We start from the raw sequence: 25,377 nt of genomic DNA on the forward strand, positions 1-25,377 counted from the left end.
TAATTATAGTGTGCACCAGAGATGTAAACTTTGACCTTAGAAAATGTTCAACTATTCTCTTTGGCAAGAAAACTTAAAGCTGACAAGAATAAAGTGACAGGACCAGTGATGTGTGTAATGTTGTACAGGAGGTTTTTGTACGTCTCTAAATCACTGTGTGAACAGAGCTTTACCATTGAGTTCATGGTAACTCTGACAGTAGTAAACTGCAGCATCTTCAGCCTGGACTCCACTGATGGTCAGAGTGAAGTCCCTCTCAGACCCACTGCCACTGAATCTAGCAGGAATCCCATCTAACCGTTTCTTTGCATATTTTATCAGGAGTTTGGGAGCTTCTCCAGGTCTCTGTTGATACCAGAACACACCCTCATCTCCATCACTGTATCTGTACACTTTAGGGTTGGTTGTACAGGTCAGAGTGACGGTCAGAGTCTCCTGGAGAAAATGTCACTACAGGAGGCTGAGTCACAGTCACCTGACCTCTGGATCCTGAAGAGGAAGAATATGAATTGATCAACAAGTAAAAATAACAGATAATTTATATTTCATCATTTTATACAGGGACTTCCGGTGCCCAACCATTTCCACACCACAAGACTAGTGAACTGACTTATGAAATGACCTGAGACTCACATCTGACATCTGAATCTCCCCTCTTCCAGTCTGGCTGATGTCGCCTGGCCATCCTCCTCTGGTCTAGCACTGGTGGGGTGTTAAGGATGGGGAAACATCTGGGGGATGTACTGCTCTATTCTGGGACAGGGACCATGCAAATCTAAGTTTCTGTTTCACAGGGCTCTTTCTCTGTCAAACAGATGCATGCACTTAAACACCCAATACTGCTCCACAGAAGTGTTGGCCAGATGTGTGTCTGGTTGATCAACCAAGCATTGAGGCACACCAACTTTTTTGCTACACACATGATTTTATGTTGACATGATATGGATTATTCATCCTCAACAGGACTATTTTACCTGCATCTTTCTGATAAGAAGGAACATTTGTAGACATTGGAGTTTGGAAGAGTTATGAAACTAGTTTGTAACCATTATTTCTGTGAGTTTGTAAAGTGTTTATACTTGGTGATGTCATATAACAAGACCTTTAGTTCTGTGTTCAGAGGACCAGTGATGTGTGTAATGTTGTACAGGAGGTTTTTGTACGGCTCTAAATCACTGTGTGAACACATTACCACTGTGGTAACTCTGACAGTAGTAAACTGCTGCATCTTCAGCCTGGACTCCACTGATGGTCAGAGTGAAGTCCCTCTCAGACCCACTGCCACTGAATCTAGCAGGAATCCCATCTAATCGTTTCTTTGCATATTTTATTAGGAGTTTGGGAGCTTCTCCAGGTCTCTGTTGATACCAGAACACACCCTCATCTCCATCATCCCATCTGTGCACTTTAGGGTTGGTTGTACAGGTCAGAGTGACAGGGTCTCCTGGAGAAAATGTCACTACAGGAGGCTGAGTCACAGTCACCTGACCTCTGGATCCTGAAGAAGAAAAATATAAATTGATCAACGAGTATGAATAAGATATGACTTATATTTAATTATATTTTATGAAGGTACATTTATGAATTGAGATCCATTTCAATGATTATACAAGGTACTCAACATGTATTTTTCCATTGTAAGAGTTATAAAACAACAGACCTTTGAGACAGCAGCAGACCAGGGTCCAGATAAAGATGGTGATCAGAGTCATGGTTGCCGTCGTTTCTGTTGTGTTGATGGACAGATCTCAGTCCTGCAGTCTGAAACTCACAGGACTATAAACACTCCCAGAGCACTGAAGCATGAGCTGCCAATGCAAAGCACCTGCTCTATGGAAACACCCTACCTCAGGACAGAATAATAAACTGTAAATAATAATCATGTGAAATGCTTTATATTTTTGTTGTTGACAGTAAAATGGCACAATTGTCAATATTGATATTTGTCGTAAATGACAATGTTTCACTCTGCCCATATGCATTCTGTTAACATATGACATCATTGGAGTTAAAAACATCTGGTTGGAGACATTAAGGAGCTCAAATCAGAGACTTCATTAATCATAGTATGCTATATAGGTACATAATGTGCTTAATTATTGTGGTTGTCTCACCAAGCAATCTTAAGATGAATGGACTAAGATGCTCTGGATAAGAATGTCTGCTAAATGAATAAAATGTCATGTAATTGTAAATGATAAAACATGAGTATTGCTTGCTACAATATACTGTAGTTGTATGTGAAGATGTGTAATGCTTTATGAGTATAGTAAAGTTGTACAACGCTGTGTGGAGCTGTATGAGTGGTTCTGTTAGTGCAGGGTGTGCTCACTCTTGTGTGAAGGAGGTTTTTGTACGGCGTCTTAACTAGACTGTATCACTGTGGTTCACGTTCGGTGGAGGGACCAAACTGCTGCTGAGAAGTAAGTGTTTCTCCTTTACGACAAAACACTACAGAATATATACCAGACATGTTAGGACTCAAACTCTGTCAAGGAAACCCCAATATTAGTATTTATTTCAGAATTCAGGGTTTAGAAGGCAAAATGTTAGCTACCGCCTGTGGGAGACTTTCAGTTGTGCAGCCAAGCAACCTGTCTTTGTACAAGTTATTCAAAAGAAACAGGTGTTTTATTCAAAGAGCTAATCAGGTTTAGTTCCCTGCAATGACACGTGAATTACACAGAGAATGTTATTCGTATAACAGAACATTTCTGATCCCTTTCATTGTCTGATATTATTGTGAAGTGGACTGACTTTAAATGGGCAATCTGTGATTGCTACATACATTTTCTTACATCTGTAGTTCTGTCATGAACTTGAGAGAGGTTCAATTTCTCCAGCCCCATCCCTCAGCTGTTTACCAAAAACAATGGCGGGGTGGCCGCTTTGTTGTTGTTTGAACAGCAGACTGACCTTTTAAACGCCTTATTGAAGTAAGGGACATGGAAGGTGCACCACAACACACAGCAGAGTATAAAGTTACTTAATATCTGCTTCCAGCAGTGTTATTGAGCGATAAGATCCTTAATGAATGGGGTCTTTGTCCCTAGTACAGCAAATATACATGAAAATACATGGATAAAAAAAACTCAGCAACAGTGATGTACTTTATTGTACATTGATGTAATTGTTGTTGAGTTGTGAGGTGTTGTGTTCTCTGTGAACCTTAATAAGTTGTGTATTTTATAGATCTCTGTTTCTCTCGCCTCTGGAATGTAACATTAAAACGTTCTCTTCTCTCCAGCTGGTCCTACTGTCAGTCCCACAGTGTCTCTGCTCCCCCCCTCCTCTGAGCAGCTCTCTGGGGGCTCTGCCTCACTGGCCTGCCTGCTGACTGACTACTCCCCTCAGGGGGCGCTGGTGAGCTGGGAGGTGGACGGGCTGGAGGTGAGACAGGGGGTCGTGACCAGTCCAGAAGAAGAGAAGGAAGGCCTTTACAGACGTAGCAGCACCCTGACCCTGAGCAAGGCAGGCTGGGAGCAGGGAGAGCTCTACACCTGCAGGGTCTCCCACTTCCAACACACCCAGGCCTCCCCCCTTCGCAGGAGCCAGTGTCTGGTCTAGGGACTACTGGAGGAGGCCCACAACAGGAGCTCTGTCTGGGGAAGCAGGAGTAGACGAGGCTCTGGTCTGGTCTGGGGCCTGGTTGGAGCAGTAGTAGTGTGTTAGAGTGTTAGAGTAGTGTACTGAGTAAACTCTAGTACTGCTGGGGAGACCACATCCTGGGTAGTAATGTGTATTGTATAGATTACAGGAAACTTCAATGTGTTCTGTACTCAGACTGTTACTGTGATGTTGCTGTCTGCCTCAGTTCTAATAAAGTTGAATTTGGAAAATAACATGATGGATTAGTTGACTAATTTATTTACTGTGACAACAAATGGAAATGTATCTACAGTGTGACATCTGTCCTGTAATGACTATGTGTGTTCTGCTTTTTTTTTTCTCTCTCTCTCTCTCTCTCTCTGACCCCCTGGGGTCTTCTCTATTCTGGGAGAAGCAAAACCATCCCACCCTGACCATGCAAATCAAGCCTGCATTCAGTGAGGTGAAACGTTTAGAAGATTAAAGAAATACGTGTAATGAATAGAGGGAACATTTCCTGTTTCACTTGACAGATATAATGATGTCTGTTCTACGCAATTAATTTATATCTGAACATTCCAGAGGTGAAGTAAAGGTTGTGGTTGTGTAGAGGAGGTGGTTGGGTGAACTATGATCCTGTCATGAGTAACCAGAATAACAGTGCTGTGGGAGGCTCTTAAGTCTGTGTTCAGTGTTTCATGTCATAGTCTGTTGTTCCTCAGCACCTGTTTAAGGTCCCAGCTGTAGCAGTACAGTTTCTGAGCAGTCTGACTGAGGGAGGTTTTTGTACGACTCTAAATCACTGTGTGTTCCCATCAGTGTACGAACCCATGCAGTAGTAATCTCCTACATCCTTAGCCTGGACTACACTGATGGTCAGCGTAAAATCTGGTTGAGATCCACTGCTACTGAAATGACCAGGAGTTTCAGACTGACGTCGACTTATTTTATAGAAGAGGAGTTGAGGGGACTGTCCAGGTTTCTGCAGGTACCAGCTCAGGTCATCATCCACCCCCTTACTGGCTGTGCAGCTCAGATATACAGTCTCTCCCAAACGAACAGATTTGACAGCAGGAGACTGAGTCACAACTCCGGCTGATGATTCTAGAAATGAGAGGTGGAGAACAAGTCAACAGAATCCCCAAAAAATAACTGTAATCTCTCACCATGTACAAGCAGTGTCATAGAGGCTTCTCAAACTCCTGTTCTCAAAACTTCACTGGTTCTTAACTGATGCTCTCTGAAGACGGCAGTTCAGAAAGGTCAGAGAGCAGACTTTCTCACCCTGAGTCAGGAACCCCAGTGTGGTCAGCAGTGGAATCAGTGATATCATCTTCATCATTTTCATCATCTGTGGCTCTGAGAAGACAACAGACTGAACACAACAATGATAACACTGAAGTCCTAAAGTATCAAGACAGATCTCAGTCCTGCAGTCTGAAACTCACAGGACTATAAACACTCCCAGAGCACTGAAGCATGAGCTGCCAATGCAAAGCACCTCCTCTATGGAAACACCCTACCTCAGGACAGATGATGAAACTGTTACTGCAACACAATAACAATATTAAACATGGAAGGAAATAGCTTACCTGAATCTGTGTGAAGGCCTGGAATTGACAACAGTATTTAGTTACATGTAACTTTTTTCATTCAATACTGGTGTATTTCTATTCTACATGGCTGCTTCTTATACTTAGTGAGTTTGTCAGAGATATTACACATCTCCAACATTTATATTTTATAGTCAGGGGGGAATTCAGCAAAAAGTAATAATGTAAAATATCAAACTTAAACTAATTTGAAAAGTTATGACCTACACATGCTGTTTTTGACAGACAATCAGTGGTAGGGTTGAATGTGTGTTGTGTAGAGAGTTACTGGTGTGTGTAAAGTGCAGGAGGTTTTTGTACGGCTGTTCAATGAGTCTGTGTCACTGTGGTACACTTTCGGTGGAGGCACCAAACTCATCGTTGACTGTAAGTACAAGAGATTCATCCTTTTTATAATAAATTCAATTGAACATTTATATACTGGTAAAGTAAATAAAAAGTAATTATTCAGAAAAAGTTGTAGTTTTTAATGTTTAATTTATTTGATTTGTTTAATTTAATTTAATTTAATTTTTTCAGAGTGTGTTTCCACATACCCTAATGATCATTCAAGGACAAAAACCTAATATGCCAAAAAATAATAGCTTGATGTGTTCGATGTCTTTAAATACACAAAAACAGTTCAGCAGCATTGTTAAACATTTCATTTCGTAAGCAAGTCAGTTTAATTTATGAACGGTACTTTAATGCATATATATATATTTTTTAATTTGACCTTTATTTAACCAGGCAAGTCAGTTAAGAACAAATTCTTATTTTCAATAACAGCCTAGGAACAGTGGGTTAACTGCCTGTTCAGGGGCAGAAGGACAGATTTGTACTTTGTCAGCTCGGGGGTTTGAACTTGCAACCTTCTGGTTATTAGTCCAACGCTCTAACCACTAGGCTACCCTGCCGCCTGGGAGGGAAGTAAAAGGGAAGTAAAAGAGTGTGTAATATATATTTATATATAACTTGCCTTTTTCACAGACTATTTTATACAATACAAATATCATATTTGTTTCTTCATATTAAAGTTGCTGAAAGTTCTTCAAGGTTCTTGTCCAGTTTAACCCTTACATGTCATCTCTCCATCTCTCCCCCCTCATCTTCTCTCTCCTAGTGGGTGTGGTACCTCCCTCCCTGACCGTCCTACTTCCCTCCAGTGAGGAGCAGGACCAGGGGAATGTGGCCCTAGTGTGCCTGGCCAACAGGGGCTTCCCGGGGGGCTGGAAGCTGGGTTGGAGGCTGGGGGCCGGGGGGGCCTTGCAGGGCAGCCAGAGTCTGGAGGTCCTGGAGAAGGACGGTCACTACAGCTGGAGCAGCAGCCTCACCCTCCCCACTGAACAGTGGAGGAAGGCTGGCTCAGTCACCTGTGAGGCCACCCTAAAGGACCAGACCCCCGTCACTCACACACTGGAGCCACACCACTGCTCCCAGTAGACACCCTGTACACAGAGAACATCTACCTATCTGTCATTCTATCATTCTAGATATCTATCTAGAGCTTCATCTCTGGTCATCAATCTGGGATTCTGCATCTTCAAATCTGTACCTGTGTTTTATTGCTTCTGCATTCAGATTGGAAATGTTAACAAAATAAAATACTTTGTATTAATGTCAAACAAGGTGTCCCTGATTTTTATTATGTAAAGAAATAGAAGTGAATATCTGTGGACTTGTGGTTGTTAAACAAAGACTTGTTAAACAAAGACTAAACAAAGACTAACTGAACATTAGAAGGTTGGAAGGGGGGGAGGGGGGATGGGTAGTGAATAGACCACCTTGGGACAGTGAATATCTGGGGACAGGAGCTGAACCACATCATCTGACCATTATAGACATGGGAGGAGGTTATGGGATATAGTTGTTAGTTTTGATCATGACTAAACTATTTTGTGAATTTGAGATTCATTTGTGAGTTGTAACCAGATTTTCAGAATGGGGGTAAAGTGGTGGTTATGAATATCTGGGGACAGAGTTGCTCTATTCTGGGAACCACATTATCTGACCATTGGTGGTAAAGTAGTGGTTATTTATGCTTGGTGATGTCATATAACTAGGACCTGAGTTGTGTGTTCAGTGAACCAGTGTTTCATATCATAGTCTGTTGTTCCTCAACACCTGCAGTAGGTCCCAGCTGCAGCAGTACAGTTTCTGTGCAGTCTGACTGAGGAAGGTTTTTGTACGACTCTAAATCACTGTGTGAACACTGGTCCACCATATACACCCATACCATAGTAATCTCCTACATCTTCAGCTTGGACACCAGTGATTGTAAGAGTGTACTCAGTACCTGATCTACTGCCACTGAATCTAGATGGTGTTCCAGACTGAAGGGTTGTTACTGTATATATCAGGAGTTTAGGAGCCTGTCCAGATTTCAGCAGGTACCAGCTCATATCATCATCAATACCTGTTGAACTTGCAACAGCACTGATAGACACACTCTCTCCCAGACGAACTGACTTCAATTCATCAGCTTGATTCAGGACACGTTGTGCAGATGACTCTGAAATTGAAACAGAAAAATGTAGCTTTGAGTCGTCTTAGAAATCCAGATAAAAAGCATTGAAAACATTTTCCATGTCCAAACATGTACAGGCCCATTAAAACCTGCTAAAACCAGTAGACCACAGGGAGAGATGCTGAGAGATTCTAACCTTGGGTCAGGAACCCCAGTATGATCAGCAGTGGAATCAGTGATGTCATCTTCACCATCTTCATCATCATCTGTGGCTCTGAGAACACTGAACAGACTGGACCCAATGCTGATAACACTGCAGTCGTACTGTCAGGACAGATATAATTCATGAAGTGTGAAACTCTCAGGGCTATAAACACTCCCAGAGCACTGAAGCATGAGCTGCCAATGCAAAGCACCTCCTCTATGGAAACACCCTACCTCAGGACAGATGATGAAACTGTTAATGCAATGACATAAACACAATAATCTTAAACATGGAAGGAAATAGCTTACCTAAATCTGTGGCAGGCCTGTAATTGACCATAGAATTTAGTTACATTTAAGTGTATCCATTCAATGCTAGTGTATTGCAATTCTATACTTGATATTCTAGACTTGTGCTAAAATGGCGTCATGCTGAATTTCAGTTCAGACCATAAATAATGATTGAGGCCTCAGATGGATATAACCGTTTTGCATGGACATTGCCATTGAGGGATTCCACCATTTTGAAGTAGTCAACTAGGTGGGACTTCCTATGGGTTAAGGAATGATCACATAATTCCATCCAGGTCATCAGGAGGAATCAGCCAATGCATTATACTCGTGTGGAAACATTCCATTATGGCAGGTGGCAGTAAATTTCCAACCTTGGCTTAACAAGCAAGTTCTCTATATGCAGATGACATACTGCTTTACGTTGCAAATGTTCAGAAATCCCTGTGATTGGGAATCCCATTGGGGAGCGCACAATTGGCCCGGGTTTGTCCGGTGTAGGCCGTCATTGTAAATAACACTTTGTTCTTTACTGACTTGCCTAATTAAATAAATAAATACAGAGAAACATATGAGATCTAATCTTAAATGGCATTTATACTCTACAATATGGTGTAATAAAGAATCTTAGCGTGCAAGAACCCATTTATATCAGATTCTTGACCTTGCTAGGTCAGACATATCAGCTAGAGGTGAATGTTATCCTCTGTCTGATATCCAGTCTAGTTTACTCAGGATTGGGTCTGGGAGATGCCCCCGTGTGGTACAGGACAGGTACTGGTGGAGGCATTAGGAGGTTGTGTGTGTCTGAGCATGTGCTTTTGGAACTGTTGTCCTTTGCCATTGGCTGACCTGTCAGTGACCCTGGAGGTATTCTAAACTGAGATGAGGACTTCCATCTGGCTCAGTGCTGATTCATGATGAATTCATGATGAATCTGTCTCAGTGCTGATTCATGATGAAACTGACTCAGTGCTGATTCATGATGAAACTGTCTCAGTGCTGATTCATGATGAATTCCTGATGAATCTGTCTCAGTGCTGATTCATGATGAATTCATGATGAATGTGTCTCAGTACTGATTCATGATGAATTCCTGATGAAACTGCCTCAGTGCCGATTCATGATGAATTCATGATGAAACTGGCTCAGTGCTGATTCATGATGAATTCATGATGAATCTGGCCTAGTGCTGATTCCTGATGAAACTGGCTCAGTGCTTATTCATGATGAATTAATGTTGAATCTGGCTCAGTGCTGATTCCTGGTGAATTCATGATGAAACTGGCTCAGTGCTGATTCCTGATTAATTCATGATGAAACTGGCTCAGTGCTGATTCATGATGAATTCATGTTGAATCTGTCTCAGTGCTGATTCCTGATGAATTCATGTTGAATCTGTCTCAGTGCTGATTCCTGATGAATTAATGTTGAATCTGTCTCAGTGCTGATTCCTGATGAATTCATGATGAATCTGTCTCAGTGCTGATTCCTGATGAATTAATGTTGAATCTGTCTCAGTGCTGATTCCTGATGAATTCATGATGAATCTGTCTCAGTGCTGATTCCTGATGAATTAATGTTGAATCTGTCTCAGTGCTGATTCCTGATGAATTCATGTTGAATCTGTCTCAGTGCTGATTCCTGATTAATTAATGTTGAATCTGTCTCAGTGCTGATTCCTGATGAATTCATGTTGAATCTGTCTCAGTGCTGATTCCTGATGAATTAATGTTGAATCTGTCTCAGTGCTGATTCCTGATGAATTAATGTTGAATCTGTCTCAGTGCTGATTCCTGATGAATTCATGATGAATCTGTCTCAGTGCTGATTCCTGATGAATTAATGTTGAATCTGTCTCAGTGCTGATTCCTGATGAATTCATGTTGAATCTGTCTCAGTGCTGATTCCTGATGAATTAATGTTGAATCTGTCTCAGTGCTGATTCCTGATGAATTCATGATGAATCTGTCTCAGTGCTGATTCCTGGTGAATTCATGATGAATCTGTCTCAGTGCTGATTCCTGATGAATTCATGATGAGTCTGTCTCAGTACTGATTCCTGATGAATTCATGTTGAATCTGTCTCAGTGCTGATTCCTGGTGAATTCATGATGAATCTGTCTCAGTGCTGATTCCTGATGAATTCATGATGAGTCTGTCTCAGTACTGATTCCTGATGAATTCATGTTGAATCTGTCTCAGTGCTGATTCCTGATGAATTCATGATGAATCTTCAGATGTACATCACTAGTTATCTAATACTTCCTCATGCCATTCTAGTGGTCACTAGGGATGTAAAATGTGACCTTAGTAAATGGTGCTCTCATCATCTAGTCTCTAACTAAAAGCTGACTAGAACAAAGTGACAGGCAGACTGGTGGCATGTTGGGGTTGGAATGACTCTCTTCCCTGGGGAACTGACCTCTGACTTTTTAAAATCTTTGACCTCTACCAGTCTGGCTGACGTCTGGTGTCCAACCTCTTCCTGTGTACACCACACAAGACTAGTGCAGTGACCTATAAAATGACCTGTGACTGACATCTAACCTCTGACTTTGATCTTTGACCTCCTCTGGTCTAGCGCTGGTGGGGTGTTAAGGATGGGGGAACATCTGGGGAGTGTACTGCTCTATTCTGGGAGAGGGGCCATGCAAATCTAAGTTTCTGTTTCACAGAGCTCTCTCTCTCTGTCACACACAGTCATGCACTTACACACCCAATACTGCTCCACAGATGTGTTAGCCAGCTGTGTGTGTCTGGTTGACCAACCAATCACTGTGGCATACCAACTTTTTTTTATAGTCTATGGGACTATTTCACCTGTATCTTCCTGAGGACATTTGCAGACATTGGAGTTTGGAAGAGTTATGAAACTAGTTTGTAACCATTATTTCTGTGAGTTTGTAAAGTGTTTATACTTGGTGATGTCATATAACAAGACCTTTAGTTCTGTGTTCAGTGGACCAATGATGTGTGTCATTTTGTACAGGAGGTTTTTGTACGGCTCTAAATCACTGTGTGAACACACCTCCACTGTGGTAACTCTGACAGTAGTAAACTGCTGCATCTTCAGCCTGGACTCCACTGATGGTCAGAGTGAAGTCCGTCTCAGACCCACTGCCACTGAATCTAGCAGGAATCCCATCTAACAGTTTCTTTGCGTATATTATCAGGAGTTTGGGAGCTTCTCCAGGTCTCTGTTGATACCAGAACACACCCTCATCTCCATCATCCCATCTGTGCACTTTAGGGTTGGTTGTACAGGTCAGAGTGACAGGGTCTCCTGGAGAAAATGTCACTACAGGAGGCTGAGTCACAGTCACCTGACCTCTGGATCCTGAAGAAGAAAAATATAAATTGATCAACGAGTATGAATAAGATATGACTTATATTTAATTATATTTTATGAAGGTACATTTATGAATTGAGATCCATTTCAATGATTATACAAGGTACTCAACATGTATTTTTCCATTGTAAGAGTTATAAAACAACAGACCTTTGAGACAGCAGCAGACCAGGGTCCAGATAAAGATGGTGATCAGAGTCATGGTTGCCGTCGTTTCTGTTGTGTTGATGGACAGATCTCAGTCCTGCAGTCTGAAACTCACAGGACTATAAACACTCCCAGAGCACTGAAGCATGAGCTGCCAATGCAAAGCACCTGCTCTATGGAAACACCCTACCTCAGGACAGAATAATAAACTGTAAATAATAATCATGTGAAATGCTTTATATTTTTGTTGTTGACAGTAAAATGGCACAATTGTCAATATTGATATTTGTCGTAAATGACAATGTTTCACTCTGCCCATATGCATTCTGTTAACATATGACATCATTGGAGTTAAAAACATCTGGTTGGAGACATTAAGGAGCTCAAATCAGAGACTTCATTAATCATAGTATGCTATATAGGTACATAATGTGCTTAATTATTGTGGTTGTCTCACCAAGCAATCTTAAGATGAATGGACTAAGATGCTCTGGATAAGAATGTCTGCTAAATGAATAAAATGTCATGTAATTGTAAATGATAAAACATGAGTATTGCTTGCTACAATATACTGTAGTTGTATGTGAAGATGTGTAATGCTTTATGAGTATAGTAAAGTTGTACAACGCTGTGTGGAGCTGTATGAGTGGTTCTGTTAGTGCAGGGTGTGCTCACTCTTGTGTGAAGGAGGTTTTTGTACGGCGTCTTAACTAGACTGTATCACTGTGGTTCACGTTCGGTGGAGGGACCAAACTGCTGCTGAGAAGTAAGTGTTTCTCCTTTACGACAAAACACTACAGAATATATACCAGACATGTTAGGACTCAAACTCTGTCAAGGAAACCCCAATATTAGTATTTATTTCAGAATTCAGGGTTTAGAAGGCAAAATGTTAGCTACCGCCTGTGGGAGACTTTCAGTTGTGCAGCCAAGCAACCTGTCTTTGTACAAGTTATTCAAAAGAAACAGGTGTTTTATTCAAAGAGCTAATCAGGTTTAGTTCCCTGCAATGACACGTGAATTACACAGAGAATGTTATTCGTATAACAGAACATTTCTGATCCCTTTCATTGCCTGATATTATTGTGAAGTGGACTGACTTTAAATGGGCAATCTGTGATTGCTACATACATTTTCTTACATCTGTAGTTCTGTCATGAACTTGAGAGAGGTTCAATTTCTCCAGCCCCATCCCTCAGCTGTTTACCAAAAACAATGGCGGGGTGGCCGCTTTGTTGTTGTTTGAACAGCAGACTGACCTTTAAACGCCTTATTGAAGTAAGGGACATGGAAGGTGCACCACAACACACAGCAGAGTATAAAGTTACTTAATATCTGCTTCCAGCAGTGTTATTGAGCGATAAGATCCTTAATGAATGGGGTCTTTGTCCCTAGTACAGCAAATATACATGAAAATACATGGATAAAAAAAACTCAGCAACAGTGATGTACTTTATTGTACATTGATGTAATTGTTGTTGAGTTGTGAGGTGTTGTGTTCTCTGTGAACCTTAATAAGTTGTGTATTTTATAGATCTCTGTTTCTCTCGCCTCTGGAATGTAACATTAAAACGTTCTCTTCTCTCCAGCTGGTCCTACTGTCAGTCCCACAGTGTCTCTGCTCCCCCCCTCCTCTGAGCAGCTCTCTGGGGGCTCTGCCTCACTGGCCTGCCTGCTGACTGACTACTCCCCTCAGGGGGCGCTGGTGAGCTGGGAGGTGGACGGGCTGGAGGTGAGACAGGGGGTCGTGACCAGTCCAGAAGAAGAGAAGGAAGGCCTTTACAGACGTAGCAGCACCCTGACCCTGAGCAAGGCAGGCTGGGAGCAGGGAGAGCTCTACACCTGCAGGGTCTCCCACTTCCAACACACCCAGGCCTCCCCCCTTCGCAGGAGCCAGTGTCTGGTCTAGGGACTACTGGAGGAGGCCCACAACAGGAGCTCTGTCTGGGGAAGCAGGAGTAGACGAGGCTCTGGTCTGGTCTGGGGCCTGGTTGGAGCAGTAGTAGTGTGTTAGAGTGTTAGAGTAGTGTACTGAGTAAACTCTAGTACTGCTGGGGAGACCACATCCTGGGTAGTAATGTGTATTGTATAGATTACAGGAAACTTCAATGTGTTCTGTACTCAGACTGTTACTGTGATGTTGCTGTCTGCCTCAGTTCTAATAAAGTTGAATTTGGAAAATAACATGATGGATTAGTTGACTAATTTATTTACTGTGACAACAAATGGAAATGTATCTACAGTGTGACATCTGTCCTGTAATGACTATGTGTGTTCTGCTTTTTTTTTTCTCTCTCTCTCTCTCTCTCTCTGACCCCCTGGGGTCTTCTCTATTCTGGGAGAAGCAAAACCATCCCACCCTGACCATGCAAATCAAGCCTGCATTCAGTGAGGTGAAACGTTTAGAAGATTAAAGAAATACGTGTAATGAATAGAGGGAACATTTCCTGTTTCACTTGACAGATATAATGATGTCTGTTCTACGCAATTAATTTATATCTGAACATTCCAGAGGTGAAGTAAAGGTTGTGGTTGTGTAGAGGAGGTGGTTGGGTGAACTATGATCCTGTCATGAGTAACCAGAATAACAGTGCTGTGGGAGGCTCTTAAGTCTGTGTTCAGTGTTTCATGTCATAGTCTGTTGTTCCTCAGCACCTGTTTAAGGTCCCAGCTGTAGCAGTACAGTTTCTGAGCAGTCTGACTGAGGGAGGTTTTGTACGACTCTAAATCACTGTGTGTTCCCATCAGTGTACGAACCCATGCAGTAGTAATCTCCTACATCCTTAGCCTGGACTACACTGATGGTCAGCGTAAAATCTGGTTGAGATCCACTGCTACTGAAATGACCAGGAGTTTCAGACTGACGTCGACTTATTTTATAGAAGAGGAGTTGAGGGGACTGTCCAGGTTTCTGCAGGTACCAGCTCAGGTCATCATCCACCCCTTACTGGCTGTGCAGCTCAGATATACAGTCTCTCCCAAACGAACAGATTTGACAGCAGGAGACTGAGTCACAACTCCGGCTGATGATTCTAGAAATGAGAGGTGGAGAACAAGTCAACAGAATCCCCAAAAAATAACTGTAATCTCTCACCATGTACAAGCAGTGTCATAGAGGCTTCTCAAACTCCTGTTCTCAAAACTTCACTGGTTCTTAACTGATGCTCTCTGAAGACGGCAGTTCAGAAAGGTCAGAGAGCAGACTTTCTCACCCTGAGTCAGGAACCCCAGTGTGGTCAGCAGTGGAATCAGTGATATCATCTTCATCATTTTCATCATCTGTGGCTCTGAGAAGACAACAGACTGAACACAACAATGATAACACTGAAGTCCTAAAGTATCAAGACAGATCTCAGTCCTGCAGTCTGAAACTCACAGGACTATAAACACTCCCAGAGCACTGAAGCATGAGCTGCCAATGCAAAGCACCTCCTCTATGGAAACACCCTACCTCAGGACAGATGATGAAACTGTTACTGCAACACAATAACAATATTAAACATGGAAGGAAATAGCTTACCTGAATCTGTGTGAAGGCCTGGAATTGACAACAGTATTTAGTTACATGTAACTTTTTTCATTCAATACTGGTGTATTTCTATTCTACATGGCTGCTTCTTATACTTAGTGAGTTTGTCAGAGATATTACACATCTCCAACATTTATATTTTATAGTCAGGGGGGAATTCAGCAAAAAGTAATAATGTAAAATATCAAACTTAAACTAATTTGAAAAGTTATGACCTACACATGCTGTTTTTGACAGACAATCAGTGGTAGGGTTGAATGTGTGTTGTGTAGAGAGTTACTGGTGTGTGTAAAGTGCAGGAGGTTTTTGTACGGCTGTTCAATGAGTCTGTGTCACTGTGGTACACTTTCGGTGGAGGCACCAAACTCATCGTTGACTGTAAGTACAAGAGATTCATCCTTTTATAATAAATTCAATTGAACATTTATATACTGGTAAAGTAAATAAAAAGTAATTATTCAGAAAAAGTTGTAGTTTTTAATGTTTAATTTATTTGATTTGTTTAATTTAATTTAATTTAATTTTTTCAGAGTGTGTTTCCACATACCCTAATGATCATTCAAGGACAAAAACCTAATATGCCAAAAATAATAGCTTGATGTGTTCGATGTCTTTAAATACACAAAACAGTTCAGCAGCATTGTTAAACATTTCATTTCGTAAGCAAGTCAGTTTAATTTATGAACGGTACTTTAATGCATATATATATATTTTTTAATTTGACCTTTATTTAACCAGGCAAGTCAGTTAAGAACAAATTCTTATTTTCAATAACAGCCTAGGAACAGTGGGTTAACTGCCTGTTCAGGGGCAGAAGGACAGATTTGTACTTTGTCAGCTCGGGGGTTTGAACTTGCAACCTTCTGGTTATTAGTCCAACGCTCTAACCACTAGGCTACCCTGCCGCCTGGGAGGGAAGTAAAAGGGAAGTAAAAGAGTGTGTAATATATATTTATATATAACTTGCCTTTTTCACAGACTATTTTATACAATACAAATATCATATTTGTTTCTTCATATTAAAGTTGCTGAAAGTTCTTCAAGGTTCTTGTCCAGTTTAACCCTTACATGTCATCTCTCCATCTCTCCCCCCTCATCTTCTCTCTCCTAGTGGGTGTGGTACCTCCCTCCCTGACCGTCCTACTTCCCTCCAGTGAGGAGCAGGACCAGGGGAATGTGGCCCTAGTGTGCCTGGCCAACAGGGGCTTCCCGGGGGGCTGGAAGCTGGGTTGGAGGCTGGGGGCCGGGGGCCTTGCAGGGCAGCCAGAGTCTGGAGGTCCTGGAGAAGGACGGTCACTACAGCTGGAGCAGCAGCCTCACCCTCCCCACTGAACAGTGGAGGAAGGCTGGCTCAGTCACCTGTGAGGCCACCCTAAAGGACCAGACCCCCGTCACTCACACACTGGAGCCACACCACTGCTCCCAGTAGACACCCTGTACACAGAGAACATCTACCTATCTGTCATTCTATCATTCTAGATATCTATCTAGAGCTTCATCTCTGGTCATCAATCTGGGATTCTGCATCTTCAAATCTGTACCTGTGTTTTATTGCTTCTGCATTCAGATTGGAAATGTTAACAAAATAAAATACTTTGTATTAATGTCAAACAAGGTGTCCCTGATTTGTATTATGTAAAGAAATAGAAGTGAATATCTGTGGACTTGTGGTTAAACAAAGACTAAACTGCTCTGTAAAACATGAACATTAGAAAGTTGATAGGGGGTCAGGGAGGGTGGATAGGGGGTGAGGGAGGGTGGGTAGTGAATAGACCCCCTTGGGACAGTGAATATCTGGGGACAGGAGCTGAACCACATCATCTGACCATTATAGACATAGGAGGGGATTATGGAATATAGTTGTTAGTTTTGATCATGACTAAACTATTAGGTGAATTTGAGATGAATGTGTGAGTTGCATCCAGATTTTCAGAATGGGGATAAAGTGGTGGTTATGAATATCAGGGGACAGAGGTGCTCTATTCTGGGAACCACATTATCTGATCATTGGTGGTAAAGTAGTGGTTATTTATGCTTGGTGATGTCATATAACCAGGACCTGAGTTGTGTGTTCAGTGAACCAGTGTTTCATATCATAGTCTGTTGTTCCTCAACACCTGCAGTAGGTCCCAGCTGCAGCAGTACAGTTTCTGTGCAGTCTGACTGAGGAAGGTTTTTGTACGACTCTAAATCACTGTGTGAACACTGGTCCACCATATACACCCATACCATAGTAATCTACTACATCTTCAGCTTGGACACCAGTGATTGTAAGAGTGTACTCAGTACCTGATCTACTGCCACTGAATCTAGATGGTGTTCCAGACTGAAGGGTTGTTACTGTATATATCAGGAGTTTAGGAGCCTGTCCAGGTTTCAGCAGGTACCAGCTCATGTCATCACCAATACTGGTTGAACTTGCAACAGCACTGATATAAACACTCTCTCCCAGACGAACAGACATTGGTTTATCATCTTGATTCCGGACACGTTGTGCAGATGACTCTGAACTGGAAACAGTGGGTAATTTGCTTTGAGTAGTCACAATAATCCAAAAAAAGGCATTGGAATCGTGTTCCATGTGACCATTAACACCCGTAGACCACAATGAGATGCTGAGAGTTCCTCACCCTGAGTCAGGAGGAACGCCAGCATGATCAGCATCTTCCTCATCTGTGGCTCTAAGAAGACTGACTGGACACAACGATGATAACACTGCAGTCTTAGTGTCAAGAGCAGTGAGGCTCAACAGCTATGCAAAACACCACTCTATGGGCAAACACACCTGCTGGGTGTGAAAGAGAGAGAGGAGACAGAGAGAACTTTTATATCTGTTATTTTGCTGTTAGCTATGAGTCATTCCATTCTAGGGGTCAACTATAGGAGGATAACTAAATCATGTATTAAAGGGTAGGTTCACCACCAAATAAAAACGTATCAGACATTATATTACATCCAAAGTGTTGTGTCAAGCTGAGCCCAAATGTTATTTGATTTTAGGATGAACCTCCCACTGGTATACCATTCCTCAAATCTTAATAGCCAGGATCCAAGACTGCACAAATGAGTAGGCCTACAGGTGATGCCTAGCCTAACAGGAGCCTTACTAACTACTGTACAGTGATGACTCTCATATTTGCAGGTTGATGGTGCCCTCTTGTGCTAAAATGGTGTCATGCTGAAGTTCAGTTCAGACAGAGAATAACGTTATTTGTCAAACAGTGGCAGGGTCAGCTGTTTGTAGAATCCAGACTGGCCCTGTAAGCTATTTTATAGCTTTTTTGACATAAATAACTAGATAGATGTGCAATGACTAGGGCCCTGTGTTTTGGACAATCATGTCACATGACCTGGATTTTAACCTTTGTTTAAAGCTTTTTCATCAAACTGTCCCCTTTTCTTTTTATGCCAGATGGTCCAGCACCATCCTCAAACAATTTATTTCATTTTTGGTCTAATTCTCATTTTTGGAAAAAGCTTCAAATAAATGTTCAAATCTAGGTCACATGACATAGTCCAAAATACATGACCCTAGCAATAACAGAGAAGTATAAAAGTCACCACTCACCAGATAATAGGAGCATAATGGTTAACTGGACTTTACTGCCGGCAATAAAAATTTCATCACCTGTTGCTTCAACTAGTTGGCAACAAAGTCGTTTTCTGATTGGTTGTACCTTAATTAAACTCGTCCCTCTCGCTCGTTTGCTTCGCCTGGACCCATATTCCCAACAGCTTGTAGGCGCGCACTAATAATTCGGTGTGTAAATGATTTCATATGTTTAAAGTTTGAACGTGTTTCGCTTGTTAAAAATTGACCGTGACATTTTGGTTGGATTTGTGTTTGTGTAGGCTACGCATCCAAACATCAACAACACGGCGCCACCACAACAATGTTTGCCCAACTTCATAACCGCTATGAGGCTTTGTTGAATAAAAATAACTTTGTGACAGATCTCCTAGCAACGGTGGAGGAGAAAACTGGGATACAGAAGAAATATATCGCTTCAGGTAATAGTTTATATTAAATCCACTTGCAATGTAGGACTTTGCCAGTTGCTTGATTTATAATGCTGCTCTGTCAATGTTGAAACATTGTAACTTCACCCGCTAGTCTAGCCGCTAGTTGACACTTTCTCGTTTTGCAACGTTGGCTGGTTTGGCAAGGTCAGCACATATGACCGTTAATGTGACATGTCAGCAAAACAACTAACTAACCAACCAACCTACCAGCAACCGTTGTAGCTGATAAACGGTAACGCAAACTAGCCCAGTTAGGCCTAACACAAACAAACGACCGAAGACGAACGGTGTCACCAGACCAAATATTGTTTTAACGTGACTTGATATAGGCCTAGGCTGCCAACAAAATGATTGTTCGACATTCATTTGAAATGGCGAAGGTCAGAGAGGCCTAGACTGCAGTTAATCCACTGTTAGTGGTCGATTTAGCTGCTTCTAATGTCTAGCTAGCAGCTGGTCCCTAGCCAAGGGGTGTATATTTACCTCCTACAGAAATACCAACTGCTATGTTGAGATGGCAGATTTTAGGGTGACCTGCTGTCTTCAGTTGAGTTGTGCTCCTTCAGAGGTGCCTTTCTGTTTGTGCCGTAATGCCTACTCATTCACTGACATTGTTGACATTGACAAGAGCACGGGCAGATCTGAGACTAGGCTAGTTCTGTTATGTTGTCCTTTTAGGTGTTATTGACACATGGTCTGCCAGTACTGATGTTAATGGAAATGTCCTGAGAGCAACAACATAATTTTACATTGGGCAGTGATGGACTTTCTGTTTACTACTGAACTAATTGTGCCTAATAAGCAAAAAATAGTACTTGTGTCAATATACCTTAGAGGTGTGTGCGCCTTGGTCTGGTCAGGTATGAAGTGAAATTCTCTATTGCCAATGTGTGTGTTCAGTACCGGGAGCTTAGAGAAGTTTCCGGTAGGCTATACTATGTAGTTTAGCTCTTCTGGAGAAGGAACCCCAGCCCATTAGTCTTCCATCAACGTCAGAGAGGGACTGTCTGCACTACCGCTGCCTGTGGAGGGACTCTGATTACATCACCAAGCATTCAGACGTTGTCCACTGGGCAACCTAAGCTGTTTGGTGGAGGAAGGGGAAGGCACTAGCTAGTCACTATATTAATGATGCCTAGGACTATTGTCATGTCCAAACTAGGGCTCAGGGAAATTCCCAAGGTTGACAGGTCTGCCTATGTAACCCTCTTTACTCTGCGACTTGGCTTTACTCTGCGACTTGGCTTTACTCTGCGACTTGGCTTTACTCTGTGACTTGGCTTTACTCTGCGACTTGGCTACTTCAAGCAGCATGGCAATGAAGGACTCTTATAGCAAGGTATTCAAACAGTCTCTCTTCTGTTTTGCCTGTTATGGGGAATGGGTTTTTGATGAAGTCTGTAGCGTCCCGGTCCGTATGTGGGTAGTGGCAGCATTTTTGTGGATGACCAACACTGGATGCACTCCAAATCAGGAATTTAACAAAACACCATTGACACATTTGAGATTAATTTCAATGTGCCCCATCGTTGCTTTTCCAAATCATAGTTTTGTGACCATATATAGCCTTCTGCCCATAACTGACACTGGTCATCAATCACTGGTGTATTGTACTATAACTGATGATGCGACAACCTGCAGAGGAAAAGCCTGGTGCCATAGGTCTAAATGATTACCCTATGCAAACAGGTGCTAAACCAAACAAAAGCCGTTTTCCTGCTTGCTAGGGTTACAATAGCAGGCAGCAGCTGCTTGTCTCCTTATCTCTGTCCAGCTCTAAAACTCAGATTGAGTCTAGTTTTTTTTTTACATGGGAATCCATTGTACGTTCGTTGACTGAAATGTTTGAAGGGTTCATTTGACAGACCGTGACGTTCACGGCTGTAGGTTAATGTGGTTGCTAGTTTGTTGGTTTAGGTTAGAGCGGACCAGTATCTGTGGAATCTCACTTCTGTTCCATGGTTCATATTCCACATGGTTACACTAGGTGTCTTATGTACATCAACGTTGAATTTGTCAATGTCAGCGTTTTAATTGTTTCACATGACACCTTGTCCTGTTTATTCATCCAACATCCTGCTCTAACACACACAGAGACGTTTCATTATATGAAGATGCTTTGAAATGTTTCCAGATTGACAGATATCTGGTAAGAATCTCCCTGTCTCTAGGTGTGGTCTCTCTGATCAGTCTGTATCTGTTGTTTGGCTATGGAGCCTCTCTCCTCTGTAACCTGATTGGCTTTGTCTACCCAGCATACCTCTCGTAAGTATCACCTCTAAACATATCTAACAAGTGGTGTTGTGATGTTCACATCATATGCTCCAGGTGAAGGGTTAAACATAATTTAAATAAATCATTTATTTCCATTCATCACTTGTCCTGTTGTCCAATCAGAATCAAGGCCATAGAGAGTAAGAAGAAAGAGGATGACACTCAGTGGTTGACCTACTGGGTGGTCTACGGATTCTTCAGTGTTGCCGAGGCTTTCTCTGACATCTTCCTCTCCTGGTTCCCCTTCTACTATGCTGGCAAGGTACTTGTGTGTAACATTCAATAAACAGGAGGCCAAAACATCATAGAATCCCTCTCTCGCAATCCCCCTCTCCTACAGTGTTTGTTCCTGCTGTGGTGTATGGCTCCGGTGACGTGGAACGGTTCTGCTATTCTCTACTACCGTGTGGTCCGTCCCGTGTTCCTCAGACACCAGGCTACCCTGGACAGTGTCGTCAACAACCTGAGTGATAAGGCCAAGAACATGGCTGACACTGTCACTAAAGAAGGTGAGGCACAGACACACAAGTTAGATTTATATTCTGGAAATGACATTCCCAGGGCCCGACACCTCAGTTTCCCCCCCCCCCCAACATAGCCGAGGCAAATTACTGTTCGAGTAATGGTCACCCAAGGCGCGTTCAAATGTAAAGTGATTGCACGTTGAGCTAAAAATGATCCGTGAGAATCTGACTGCTTCAGAAAAGGCATCTGAAGCAGTCGGACTGCTCCAAACTCTAATTCACATGTAAAGTACAATACTTAGTTATCCCGCATCTCAGCAATGTAAATCTAGCTGTACACACACGGTCACCAGGTCTGTCAGTCAAACTAATAACTAATGTTTTTCTCTCCAGCTGTCAACCAAGCCCTCAAGAATGGCAAGAACCAGTGACAGACCAATGTATGACCACAAGCCTCAGACACCTCGACTACACTAAACACACAGAACCACATCATGTGTAATGAAGGAAGGTAATGGATCCTGTCACGTGATCAGTTGCCGGTGACCACCCTGCAGCAAACAGAAAAGGGAAAAGGCATTTTCTGCTTTCTAGTCTGTCTTTTTAAGTCGCATGTATCAATCTTATATGAGATTCCGATAATCCAGGCATTGTAGCATCTGATAATCTGCGCAGCGTGACTGTTTTTAAAGACTGGTTGGAATGCAACCAGAAGCTTAGGGTAGCCACTACACAATCCATCTGACCTCTAAACAATGTGAATGTCTTCATGTAATCTGAAGCCTCCTGCCAGGAAACCCATGTGTGTCGACGTCTGTGAATCAGCGGACTCTCTCTCGACGGAGCCATGTTGACTTCGCAAATCCACCCTTAGCCTATTCCCCTTTGACCTACCCCAGCACTAACACACCAGATTCAATAAATCAGATGGTGGGTTAGTGCTGGGCTAGAACAAAAATGTCCCTATATTAATGGATTGGGAAACATGGTACCAGTAGGGCTAATGGAAGTGTCTAGGGAGTAGATGCTAAGGGGTATGTTTGGATGGAGCTGTTCTGAGCTGGGTCATTTCCTACAAAGTAGCCATGTTATTTCAGTCTCTTGTAGCAATGTCTGCAGATCTGTGCCAAAGATGTTTACTCCATCATCTTGCCTGAACAAAATGAATATTTATGTATGTAAACTGAACTAGAAAATATTTGTTTGTTTAGTACGGTCTCTTCTCATTATCTTTAATAAATCAAAATGGAACTTGAGTAATGTGCCGTTTGTACTCTGTTCACGCTTTTCCTCAACTGGAGTCCGTTACACCGTGCCTTTCTCAGTTCTTTAGGAATTCTGAAATATGAATTTAGGAAAGATGGCTAACACATTGATCCTACTTTGTCATACACCCTATGTTATCAATTCAACTACCACGGAGAAAGGAAAACCAGCAGTACTGCATATGTCAAGGCTGGAGTGAAATAGCCCTGTACCAAGATGTTGAGTTGACCTGTGCACAGTACATTTACTGGTATACAGGAAGTTAAATCATTCGGGATGCGTTTTGGTGAACGCTCAGGTGTCTGAATGGGATGGCTCTTGTGTCCATGCTGGGAGTGTCATGTCTGACTAAACTGACAGACTGATAATGGCCACACATACACACTGCCACAGGGACTGTGGTGTTTTCTCTGTTTTGTGTAGTAATGTGGGAACCTGGCAAGTCTAAATGCACTTCCTTTAATCAAACCGTAGAGGCCAGACTGGGGGTGATAGACATGCAATGCTCTGCTAACTCATCCTGTACTCTCTCTCCCTTCCTCCCTGAGGCTTTTCTCCCCAGCTGTTCCCTTACTCCGGAGACTGCCTTTGCTGTCCATGCACGTGTGTGTGTGGTCTTGAGATTCCCTGGGTGACTGTGGTGTGTAGGCCTTGCAGTACTCTAATTCACTGACGGAGGGAGACAAACACTCTTTACAGGTAGTACAGGCTTTAGTTCCAGCGCTGGTCCTGGGGAGATACAGATCAAATCACTATATTTAAAGTGCATTTAAACATGTCTTAATATGCTTTACAATCCAAATTATAATGTGAAACAAACTGCAGGCATACAGAGTATACATTGACACAACATGAAGGGGCAAGAGAGTAGGCTACAGGGAAATGCATGGGGTTAAGACAGCAGTAAAACAGGGAGTTCAGTAGGGTAGGAGTGACAGCCATGAGAAATGGTGGAGTGATCGCAGGGTAGGACATTGGAGTGGATGGATTGGAGGGGTCTGGTGGGCGGGTCAGTGTGTGGACTGTTGGTTGGATCCTGGACCATTGCATTTTATGTCTGTATCCTTGCTTCCCTAACTTTCTGCCTCTCACCATCCCCCGCTTAGGCTCACAGACTGGTGGCCACCTAAGCGGGGGATGGTGAGAGGCAGAAAGTTAGGGAAGCAAGGATACAGACACAAAATGCTAAAATGTACAGGGTTCAAAGCTTTAGTTCCAGTCCTGGTGACCTGGTCCTGGGGTGTTGCAAACACCACACACTCCATTAGAGGTCGACCATTATGATTTTTCAACACCGATACCGATTATTGGAGGACAAAAAAAAACTGATGCCGATTTAAAGAAATATATATATATTTGTAATAATGACAATTACAACAATACTGAATGAACACTTATTTTAACTTAATACAATACAACAATCTATTTAGCCTCATGATGAAACATGTCAAATTTGGTTTAAATAATGCAAAAACAAAGTGTTGGAGAAGAAAGTAAAAGTGCAGTATGTGCCATGTAAGAAAGCTAACGTTTCAGTTCCTTGTTCAGAACATGAGAACATTTGAAAGCTGGTTGTTCCTTTTAAGATGAGTCTTTAATATTCCCAGGTAAGAGGTTTTCGGTTGTAGTTATCATAGGAATTATAGGACTATTTCTCTCTATACCATTTGTATTTCATATACCTTTGACTATTGGATGTTCTTATAGGCACTTTAGTATTGCCAGTGTAACAGTATAGCTCCCATCCCTCTCCTCGCCCCTACCTGCGCTCGAACCAGGAACACATCGACAACAGCCACCCTCGAAGCAGCGTTACCCATGCAGAGCAAGGGGAACAACTACTCAAAGTCTCAGAGCGAGTGACGTTTGAAACGCTATTAGCGCGCACCCCGCTAACTAGCTAGCCATTTCACATCGGTTACACCAAATCAAATTTCAAATCAAATTTATTTATATAGCCCTTCGTACATCAGCTGATATCTCAAAGTGCTGTACAGAAACCCAGCCTAAAACCCCAAACAGCAAGCAATGCAGGTGTAGAAGCACGGTGGCTAGGAAAAACTCCCTAGAAAGGCCAAAACCTAGGAAGAAACCTAGAGAGGAACCAGGCTATGTGGGGTGGCCAGTCCTCTTCTGGCTGTGCCGGGTGGAGATTATAACAGAACATGGCCAAGATGTTC

The 25,377-nt window shown here is 42.4% G+C and overlaps 1 protein-coding gene, 2 long non-coding RNA genes, 1 pseudogene and 2 gene segments (V, D, J or C); 5 read left to right on the forward strand and 1 right to left on the reverse strand.

Moving 5' to 3' along the window:
- Positions 1-1,039: 1,039 nt before the first annotated feature.
- Positions 1,040-3,438, forward strand: LOC135573982 (uncharacterized). The gene is made up of 2 exons (XR_010465078.1): positions 1,040-2,423; positions 3,248-3,438. It is a non-coding gene; the product is annotated as an uncharacterized LOC135573982 (long non-coding RNA).
- A 1,063-nt stretch (positions 3,439-4,501) lies between these two features.
- Positions 4,502-6,808, forward strand: LOC115117414 (Ig lambda-2 chain C region-like). The segment is given in 3 exon segments: positions 4,502-4,576; positions 5,462-5,567; positions 6,304-6,808. Coding segments are annotated over 3 exon segments (501 nt in total).
- A 3,946-nt stretch (positions 6,809-10,754) lies between these two features.
- On the forward strand, positions 10,755-13,825 carry LOC115117413 (uncharacterized). The gene is made up of 2 exons (XR_010465081.1): positions 10,755-12,407; positions 13,231-13,825. It is a non-coding gene; the product is annotated as an uncharacterized LOC115117413 (long non-coding RNA).
- Positions 10,973-11,751, reverse strand: LOC115117420 (probable non-functional immunoglobulin kappa variable 6D-41). The segment is given in 2 exon segments: positions 10,973-11,482; positions 11,645-11,751. Coding segments are annotated over 2 exon segments (378 nt in total).
- A 658-nt stretch (positions 13,826-14,483) lies between the features above and the next one.
- On the forward strand, positions 14,484-16,784 carry LOC115117412 (Ig lambda-2 chain C region-like; annotated as a pseudogene).
- A 1,965-nt stretch (positions 16,785-18,749) lies between these two features.
- On the forward strand, positions 18,750-23,187 carry LOC115117419 (receptor expression-enhancing protein 6-like). The gene is made up of 6 exons (XM_029645891.2): positions 18,750-18,930; positions 19,023-19,181; positions 21,365-21,458; positions 21,591-21,729; positions 21,808-21,976; positions 22,325-23,187. The coding sequence occupies exons 2-6, from the start codon at positions 19,064-19,066 to the stop codon at positions 22,360-22,362; spliced, it is 558 nt and encodes a 185-aa protein (XP_029501751.1). The 5' UTR covers positions 18,750-18,930; positions 19,023-19,063; the 3' UTR covers positions 22,363-23,187.
- The last annotated feature ends 2,190 nt before the right edge of the window (positions 23,188-25,377 follow it).

This window comes from Oncorhynchus nerka, linkage group LG2 (assembly GCF_034236695.1).
Source record: "Oncorhynchus nerka isolate Pitt River linkage group LG2, Oner_Uvic_2.0, whole genome shotgun sequence".
Taxonomy (NCBI): Eukaryota; Metazoa; Chordata; class Actinopteri; order Salmoniformes; family Salmonidae; genus Oncorhynchus; species Oncorhynchus nerka.